Source organism: Spea bombifrons, chromosome 1 (genome assembly GCF_027358695.1).
Source record: "Spea bombifrons isolate aSpeBom1 chromosome 1, aSpeBom1.2.pri, whole genome shotgun sequence".
Taxonomy (NCBI): Eukaryota; Metazoa; Chordata; class Amphibia; order Anura; family Pelobatidae; genus Spea; species Spea bombifrons.
In genome coordinates, this window is record NC_071087.1 from 38,210,530 (window position 1) to 38,221,345 (window position 10,816).

Sequence of the window (10,816 nt, forward strand, 5' to 3'; positions counted from 1 at the left end):
GGGATGTCCTTGTTGTTCAAGGAAAAGCATTAAAATAAAGATCAAATGGATCAGAAATACAGTGCAGATGTTGTTAATCTTGTAAATGACTATTGTAGCTGGAGATGGATGACTTTTAATGGAATATTTTCATAAGAAAATATGAACCATCACTCCTACGTTCCGTTGTGTTCGCTAATCCAAATTGAAGTTTAAAAGGCTAATTGCAATCATGTTACCACAACTAGAAATGTCCTTATTTTCCATGAAAACAGGTAAGTGACCCCAAACTTTTGAATGTTAGTGTATATAAGGTGAGGTGACAGGCAATGCAATTTAATTGTAATTATCTGGGTTGGATTGGGTGCTTTCTCCACATAACATCTAGGCTGGATTGTCCATTAGCTTTTGTAAAATAAACAGGAATACTAACAAAATATTAGTTAAAATTTCTTGTTTTGAGGAATGGAAAGGCAAGAAGTCATTAAAGGGTCAGCACAACATCAGGATCACTGAGCTGAAGCTTTATCTGGTCATGAAATTTCTCTCTGTATTGGTTGAAAAACATTATACTTTCTGGCTCTTCCTTAAACCAGAACTTGTCAAATTCATATACCAGGTAGCCTGAAAAAAACAAAACAAACAAAAAAAGTTTAATTTTGGACCAGATATGCACCATGGTATACACTGATCTATCCAACCATTCGTTCATGAAAATGATGTGAACGTGAAATCATATACAGTATCTACTTGCATTAATTATATACAGTATCTAGCATCGCTACCTCCTCCTGTTCTGATATTGCCACAGCTCAGTATAACCATGCACAAGCCTCCGTCCTAGATAGGGTCGCTATAACTGTGCGCCCCCCCACTCCATCCACCTCAGCCACGGCACTCCACACAGACCTCTAAAAGCAGATGCGCTGAGCGCCTGTGGCGGGAGTCTCGCTCACCTACAGACTTTACACATTACAAACTAATGCTCCATTCCTATACATCGGCCCTCCATCTCTCCAAACAAACCTATTTTATTTCATGAATCTCCTCCCTTTCCCATAACCTTAAGCATCTGTTGTCCACATTTAACAAGCTTCTCTGTCCTCCAGCACCTCCCTCACCTTCCAAATTCTCTGTCCAAGAACTAGCCATCTATTTTAAAAACAACATTGACACTATCAGGGATAACATCCTTCCTCGTGGTGTTAATCATATGGTACCTCGACCCCCTTCCCCACCACAAGCTGCCCTTAACTGCTTCAGTCCAGTCACCCCTACTGAAGTTCCTAAGGTTCTCGTGTCACTAGTAAAACAAAGGGCCAATTCTTACTACTTATACTCTTGACCATCTCAGTAGCTTTTGACACAGGTGACCACCCCCTCTTTCTACAAACACTGGTGGTGTTCCTCAGGGCTCAGTTCTTGGGACTTCTACTTTTCTCTCCCTTCACCTCTTCCCTTGGACAACTCTGATCTTCATTTGGCTTCCAATACCACCCATACGCAGATGACACCCTAATCTACATTTCACCCTCACTTCTAACACCCCTCACTGACTGTCTTTCTGGAATTGCATCATAGTTGGTATTGCATTACTTGAAGCTAAACATCTCAAAGACTGAGCTTCACCCCTCTCTCACAATTCCTGACATTACAGCTGACAACTCCACCATCCAACCAACAGACCATGTTTGCTGCCTTCATGTCACACTTGACTCTGCTCTTTCCCTCATCCCTCAGATCCAGTCCTTCACCAAATCTTGCCGCCTTCCCCTGAAAAACAACATCTCCCAAATTCTCCCATTCCTCACACATGAAGTAACCAAAATATGAATCCACTCCCTTGTGATATCCTGTCTGGATTATCGCAACTCCCTACTAAACGGTTGTCCTCTCTCCTGCGTTTCACGGCTCCAATCCACCCTCAGAACTGCAGCTAAATTAATCTCTCTGTCACTATCATCTAACCTACAGAACCCTTAACAACTCTGCACCCAATACATCTCTACTCTCTTAACCAAATACAGTCTGAATCGCTCTCTTCGTTCCTCTCATTACCTGAATCTCTCATCTACCATCATTACCTATTCCTACTCCTGTATTCAGGATTTCACACGTGCGGTACATCTTCTTGGTAATTCCCTACCTCTTTCTGTTAGACTTTCTCCATTGTACGCAAATTAAGCTCTTTGAAGAGGCACCTTTTTCTTGAAGCATACAACCTTACTTCCTCAGCCAGCATCCTAATCAACACATCTGAATGACCAAAAACCTCTACAGATCATCCTAACTAGATCAACTCATCATTATCCAAGAAGTCCTACCCTATTGTTTGACTTAACCCTCAACAACCAACTAGATTGTATGTAATAAAAGCTTTGCATTAAGTATTTTCACGGTTACTTACAATAGAACTGGTGGAAGCATTTTATTCTAGGGATCCCAGGAACCGTATTATAGAAATGTGACTTCAGAGCCCCACTTTTCAGTAAACTATAGGCCATTTCTGTCAGATTGATTCCAACTATAGCATAGGAGTACCTGAAATGGAACAAAAAATTCAGAATCCATCAGAACAGAATTAAAGATATTTAACACACACACACATTTAACACAGAAGGATAATAACTGAGCACCAGTAACCAACTATACAGTAAAGTAACAAGCATATGCTGCTTTCCTAGAGTCTGCCTTGCCTGGATCCCGGAATAGGATTTTGATGCCAGTCACCAGCTTTGTCAGATGAGATGTAGTTCACCAGACCTCATCTTTTTTTAATTTAATAAAAAATTATACATATTTTTTTGAGATGCACATGTGACATCAAATTTTTGGTAAAGTAACATTTTGATTTACAAGGTTACAATGAAACAGTACATGGAAAAAAAGTCTGCCTTGCACCAAGGTGTACATATCTCAACACATTATGGGATAAATATTGATGCGCCTTTCATTAGTAATTAAAATTATCTGGGTTGCCAGAAGAAGTACAAAGTATATATTTATATATATATATATGCACACAAACACACTTCATCGTTACATTCTCTTACCCGATTTTTGGATGATTAGAATGAGACAGGATTAGACGTGCTTCTTCTGTGTAATGTTGACTGAAGTATCTAAAAAAACAACAAACAAAACCCCAAAGAACAAATATGTGAGACAAATATGTTCAGTTTAAATTAGTTTAAAGAATTGTGACATGATGAATATTCTATAAACTGAATGTGTTCATGAAATTCCTCAAATAAAAAGTTTATCACTGACATTTTAGCTTTTCATGAGTTGTTATAGACAGTTATGAAGAAAAAAAAAACCAAAAAAATGAAATGGCTTAAAGCCTTACTAACAAGAATTTTCGCGTTCTGCTATGGAATAAAAATTTTAGCCATCAGACAGAAAGTGCATATACATATTACAAAAAAAAATGTAAGGGGGGAAGCCACATCATTGATGGATATTACAAAGAGACAAAGTGACTTCCATACTGTGAAATGTACTTCTGAATTCTGAAGAATTACTGGCCCGCAAATAATGTGCTTCCAAAACAGGCTGTCTAGGCTGCACGTTCCTCTTGTTTCATCTCTCCCAATAACCGGGCAACCAGCCTACCACCCATTCATCCACAAGTGCCATGAAAAACAGCTTCTCTGCCGGGTTGCTGCTGCAAGTAATATGTATACGCACATTCTGTCTGATGGCCATCATTTTTATACGATAGCAGCAGAATTCTTGTTAGTAAGGCTTTTAGCCATTTAACTTTATTTTATTTGATATTTAAAGAGGCATGAATTAAACCTGAATATATATCAGAAACATTTGGATAGAATTATAATTCTATTAGCTGTTGTAACCCGGCTCACGGATTTGACCTATTCTAGACAACAAAATAAAATTAATACAACATATACAATTAAATGATCACAATTACAGTGATAAACTTACAGTAAATTTGCCAATCCCAGCATGCCCATGCCCCTAAAATCAGTCTTAGGATCATCTCCTTGAAAGCCAATGTCACCCCACTGTTTAGTGATTCTAGACTTGAGCTTCTCATGTGGCATCAGCAAGTCCCAAAGCTATAGGAGAGAAAAATAAAAGAGGGATTGGGAGGTTATTGCGCGAAAGCGAAATTAAATATACATATATTTTTGGGGAAATACAGCCCTGGTAATTAATCTCTAACACACTAACAAAAAAATACCAAGCAATAGTAACTGGATGATTTAAACAGAGAGAAAAATGCAAATAATACCACTGGTCATAAACTCAGACACAATACACTCACTCACTTCTAGAAGCAGCTGCTCATGCTGTGTGTTGTCAGAATTGAACGATTGCTTTCGCAGATCCTCCACATCCAAATAAAGCTTCTTATAACCAGAGATCTGTAATAAGCATATCCTCAGGCTTATCTGAAACCTAACAGGAAAAGAATGTCTGTAAATATCCCAGATATACAAGTAACAAATAACACTAAACTACACAACGAAAACATAACACAAATACTCATTTTGGAATAAACGTTTCAATCAATTTGTTCAGTAACGAAACAAAAAGTAACCAGCATTTACTTTATTCTTGATACATTTCATCTGTAGAGTACAGCCAAGGATATTAAAATACAAATAAATAAGATGTTCATCTCTGTGGCACAACACACAAATGTATTATCCAGTTAAAATGAAATATGTATGTATATATGTTTCACTTACCTTTGTTCTTTTTCTACATTGACCTTCTTTTCTTTTACTATGTCAGCTACATACTTGTCGACTTCATCCTCAAAAACGCTTATTGCACACTGCAGAACCTGTTACATATAACATGAACTACTATCATACATTTCTAGCAAAACAAATGCAATATAATTATTTCAAAAAACAAATATTTATAAACATTTAAATATAGGACTCAACAGTAAATGGGTACACATGGCTTACTCTCTTCTTAAAAGGTACATTTAAAAAGAATAGCCAATAGCAAAACTGGTTCCTAATTTTTTGCGGCTGGCTCTCGGTTCTAAATTTTAAAATACTTGTTAGGAACTAGTAATAAACTGGTACTTTGCGTAGGCCACAATTAATTTTTGATAACTAGAAATATAGTGTCCTTACCTTGCTTTTTGAGTGCTCGAGTGAGTATTCTAGGACAAAAGAAGAAAATGGTTTTAAAGATAAACTGCCAGTTTTCATGTTTTAGCAACTACTGCAATGAGCATTAAGATAGGTAAAACAGCACATTATATATAATGTGATCTATTCAACCAAAACGGGAATAAATATTTATATTACACGGATATTCACAGCTGTGTTATCTACAACAGAAAAAGACTGCCCCTGTGCTTCTTCTATAATATTATATATTAAAAATACCCCAATGTGACATTATATATCAGGCACAATTCCTTAAAAGGCAACAAAACATTCTGGAGTGCATATAGCATATTGTTTCATAAAATCCTAAACTGCCAGGTGAAATTGTAACTCTTTAGTCACAATAATACCATTACAGAGAACGCGATATTTGTTGTAGAGGGCTAAGAAGGGCAACAACCTGACATGTTGGCAAAAAGAGCACCTGCCATTAGCTACAAGGTCAATCGAGGCTTCTTCTCAGGAAGCCAAAAAATTACCTATTCTGTGTGTTCTGCGGGCACCATCTTCAGATCCAGCACAGATTCGCTGCAGCTCACATTTTCCACTGATCTGCCTGATAAACCATTTGAGCCAAAATCGAAAATAGTTGCTGTAGAGATACTGCCAGATGTGCAAAAGCATCCTAGAAGTCAAAATTATATATATATATAAGTATTAGAACATGCTATAAAAACATAGGAGCCAACGCTCATTTCTTGATCCAATAAACAAACATTACTGCAATAAGTACTAAAAAGAAAAATATTTTGCAAGGTTTAAAAAAAAAACTATTTTTTTTATTTTTTTTTTTAGAAAAACTCAAGATAAAAGTGCATTTACATAATTGTGGCATCAACAAAGCCTAAATATACCACTAAAGGAAATTTTACGGACAAGAGCAAATATCTTTGTTTATATATATATATATATATATATATATATATAGCAATTTCTGCCAATTCTCATGACCCTTAAGCAACAAATAAAGTTAAAGCTCTGTTACAATGGTAACAACATACTACTTTCTAGATTCATTTCAAATTATTATCATTGCATGTGGTGTGTGTACTTCTCATACCAGGAACATGGACAGGTCAACTGAAAAAGCAGCTAGGACTATTGTGTAATCCGAACAGTCCCTGTCAGGAATGTTGCTGTAGTTTGCAGTAGCATTAAAGCTTTGGAATTTAAAAATAATAACGCTAATGAAAAAGAAAAAAACAGTGATAGCGCAGAAAGCAAAATGCCGAGGACTCACCTGCTCTAAAGAGGACCGGCTAGGTACGTTATTGCACGGAGGTGGCGAAGTAAAACATATAACACTAAGACACTCGGGTATGTGAGACGGCGGCTGTCAGCAACAGCGCATCCACGTCAGGCGGTCCCGTACCTATGACGCCGATAAGAGGCGACTGTCTCTATGGTCTCCATGGAGACGGAACAGCAAACGATGCTGGATGTGACGTATGGTGAAAGCATAAAGTTCGATTGTTTTGGACTGTTTCTTTTCTCAGTTCCGGAAAATAATCTGTGACGAATATTGTTTGGTAGCGCCCACAATATCTGAGCTTTTGATTATAGGGTTACGGCAGTGGCTTTAGTTTTACGTTTAATAAAAAGTCAGGCATGTTTATTATGATACTGGATACAGTGTTTGAGACAACACTTTTGGGAACTCATTTGAAGCACTAAGAAAGGTTTTACTTGTTTGAAAGAGGTGGTTATCTTCCTAATTCAGCGTATTTGGCATATTGTAAATTAGGAATCCAGCTAACTGCTATTTTTTGTTTTACTAAATACATCTTGAAATATAAAAAAAAAACCCCACACACAGACACTGAACATATTTGGTAAAACGATGAATGAATACGTTATGGTATAGGGCAATTTTTATTTTGTTGGATGTTTTCAACCCTATTGTCCCACTTTCTCATTTATTGTACCTGCACGAATAAAATATTTTATTGTTTTTTTGTGTGTTCAAGATAAGACATACTTTTACTTGAAACCATTTTTATATTAAACAATTTGATATATAAATAAATAAATAATTTTAATATTTTATAATAGAAAATTTCCTCTAGGTTTTCCACAGCGTAAGAAATATATATTGAACATGAAAGGAGGTATGGAGTAACGGTTTGAAAAAGTAACATTATTTTTAATAGGAAAAAGACGTCATCCAGGGATTTTTGGAAACTGCAGGGTTATTAGGAAGAAAAGGTATAGATACCCAATGAAGTGTAAATAAATTCTTGTAGGACATGATAACCTCTGTAACAGGATCCTCGGTTCAAAATCTTCAAGAAGCAACAACGGATTTAATGAATAACGCTGATGTATCAGAAGTATCCAGAGCTTGCTTGGAAATATCCTACACAGAATATCCTACACAGTTTACCTAAAAAATGCATTTGCTCGAAATCGCACTAATTAATGAGTATATAAGTGCTTTGAATGGAATAATGATACATGTACAAGTAACACCAATGGCAGACAAGTAAGAAACGTTAGAATACATCAGCAGTACACAATTACGGTATTTTATAATTTTTGTTTTCTCAATGGCTATGAAAACCTATAGAACTAGAATCTGAGCTTGCATTTTTTATTTAAAATAACGAGTTTCCCTTCATGGCTTATGGTCTGGTACAATTCGGACAGCGAGAACATTAAATGCTCTTGTTATGTAAAAGTATGTGTACAGGTAACGTAAAAGAGATTTAGTAAAGTCTGTTTGCTACACAATCAGACATATTGTCGAAAGGTTTGAAAGCAATCTAATTACAAACAATATTTTTTTTTAAATTAAACTGATATTTCTCAAAAAACTCTCAGAGATTAAATGTTTTGCCACCACAAATAAGTGAATTGCCTCGGCAGAGGTAAGTAGATGAAATTAGGAAAGATGTGGAATGTTAAATGCCTTACTGTAAAGGTTAAACGATGCAAAACTGTATTTCAATATGAGCAAGATAAATTATAAGAGAATGTGTATGGTCAGTAGTTTCAGGTACCTCGTGGTGGAAAAAATGATGGCATAATTGTGTATTCTATTACGAATGTTTTGTTCCGGCCCTTTGTTATACATTATGTACAATATTATTTGTCAAATATGTAAAGTAAGAAAAGCATAGAGATATTTAACTACTTCAGTCCCCTATGGTACCTCCTAAAAAAAGGCATTCAATAAAGCCCTTTAGGACATACATCACTGCTGCCATCAAGTGGAAGTTTAGCAGAGGAGTGCATTATGGTGACTTGCTTGGCGATCACATCGTAATCAGTGCAGGAGGCCACTAACTCTTCCCTGCCCATCCTTTCTACTCTTTTCCATCCATCATTTCAAGAATCGCGGGCCTACGGCACCCAAATTCATCTGTCATCTAAATGGCGTACTAGGGTGGAATCCATAAGGTGGGGCAGAAGTGCACTAGAACACGGACTGAACAGGGACTGCTGACAGGCTAGCACCTGGGTAACAGATAGTTGATGGTCAGACAAAGCAAGGTAAGGATACCTGTAGTCCAGAAACAACTGAGTCAGGCTAGCTGGAACAAGGGGGGTAGAACACAAAATTCAGACGGATCAAACTCAAAAACTAGCATTTAAATTTCCGTGAAGCCATGGAAAACATGTTAAATTATTTTGTTACACTGGGAACATGAAATGTAGTGTATATAAAAGTATCATGCTTGAAATAAAAGTAGAACTTATTCAGTAAATAATAAACTGAATTTGCTTTTTAAAACTTTATTGTTAGGAACATTTCAACTATACATGAGACGTTCCCTCAAATATAACAAAATAAATGAAGAAGCCATCAACACAAAAAATAAAAGATCTCCACTAATGCTATTTCATGAATTGGACTGGGAGAGCGATCACAATCGCTCAATCAGATTTAAACCTTAGCAACAATTGTAAATGAAAAAGTTAAGTAACTTAAATTACTTGTGACAGTCGGATGTGGACACATTGCATCTTTCATAAAGGTCTTCATGTGATATAGTTTGAATGCCACGTCATAAACATAATTTTTACCATTATAAACGATGATATTCCACACTCCGTTTTGTTTAAATTTTTCCTGGAAAAAAAAAATGGCTTTGGAAAAAAAAAAACCTGTTTTTTTCCACCAATTTTTCCAGTTTTTCCAGTTCTTCCCATCTCTAGTTGCAATCCCAGTCACACAAACACCAAAACACTAATATTTTGGCAAGGCAGTGTTAGAAATGACACGTTATAAAGGGAGATATTGAGCTGGGTTTTGTGAGTCCAAAGTAGGAGCCTGAGGTCTAATAGATTCTAATAATAGAAAAATACAAAGGAGCCTGAGCTGCAGGTTAAATCATGGAGATAGAGTCATATAGCCAGCGTTCAAGTCCTGGGTGATTCAAGTGTTTTGGGAGTGCCCATGTAAGGTGTTAATGGACGGAAATTTGAATTCTTTTTAATACTTATTTCCTAAACACACAGAATTTTTTACTTAAGGCTTAATGTTTGCACTGTCAAGTTCAAAATAACTGTGCTTTCTTTTGAAGAAGGGACCAGGACCAGTCATATACCTGGTACATCATCTGTTATCGTTAACATTGCCGTTTACAGCCAATACCGTGCATTTCCCCACACAATTAATCACATGCGGTGGTAATGTCCGATGACAAAGGTAAATGTTGACTTTGTCTCTGATTTAGATTGAAAAAAGACACTAGTCTATCAAATTCAACCTTGTTGTTGGCCGAGAAGGCAAAACATCTACTGTTGGGTTGAGACTCCCAGTTAGTTGTGAGAGGAGCCCAAATGAGCTGAGATTAACACTCCTGCCATAACAGTAGACGGGGCCAGAAGTGGTCGGAAACCGTCCATGAGTAATCGAGGTACAAGCCGAAGGTCTGGAAGACAGAAAACAGGTGTAACGTAGGTATCAGGCAAGGAACCCAATATGCACGGATCAACAGGTAACACGTCGAGAAACAGATCAGGTAAAACTGGAGAGGCAGAGATCTGGTTAGCGATCAGGCGCAGACGGACCTTGAGAGGCAGCAGGCAGTATGTGACACCCACATTGGGTGATTTTCAATTGAAAGTACCCACAGAATTCTTTTATATGCTTTCTTCTTTACAAGTGTGTCAGGGAAGTTTCACCTCATCGTTTTTGGGGGTAAAACTATGTCTACATACCAAAATAACAAATAACAAACTATATGTTCCCTGAAACACATCACCTGGGGATTTCAAATACACCCTACTTACACTAGTCACAGGAACACAGTTTTTTTCCCTCTACCTTTTCAATGTTAAAAAACAAAATGAATATTGTAAAAATGAAAATAAATCTCAGATCACTTGTATGTCCCAGGCTTAGGCCACTAACATTGATTGGTGAGACAGATAAATAATGTGTGACCTAAAGTCTCACTAATCAGATAATAAAAATGAAAAAATATAATAAAGTAAAAAAAAATGTTTATTTATAATGCATGATAAAGATGATCCCCCTCTTTCAATGACAGCTGTAGGTGGAGAGGTCAAGTGGTCATAACAATCAGATCATTGCTATTGGTCAGGATTGATCTAATCATTATTGGTACACTCCTCATTGGCCTTGCAGCACTTTGAACCGCTGCAGAGCTAAGTAACAGCAGATGACCTGGAAGCACCCTTTGACTTCCAAGTCATTGCTGTTAAAGATG

The 10,816-nt window shown here is 36.7% G+C and overlaps 1 protein-coding gene across 1 annotated transcript; it reads right to left on the reverse strand.

Moving 5' to 3' along the window:
* Nucleotides 1–325: 325 nt before the first annotated feature.
* On the reverse strand, nucleotides 326–6,505 carry ELMOD2 (ELMO domain containing 2). Its single transcript, XM_053455474.1, has 9 exons — nucleotides 6,379–6,505; nucleotides 5,618–5,763; nucleotides 5,100–5,128; nucleotides 4,698–4,795; nucleotides 4,275–4,404; nucleotides 3,928–4,061; nucleotides 3,033–3,101; nucleotides 2,387–2,520; nucleotides 326–603 (listed from the first exon to the last, which is right to left on the reverse strand). The coding sequence occupies exons 2-9, from the start codon at nucleotides 5,760–5,762 to the stop codon at nucleotides 464–466; spliced, it is 879 nt and encodes a 292-aa protein (XP_053311449.1). The 5' UTR covers nucleotide 5,763; nucleotides 6,379–6,505; the 3' UTR covers nucleotides 326–463.
* Nucleotides 6,506–10,816: the final 4,311 nt, after the last annotated feature.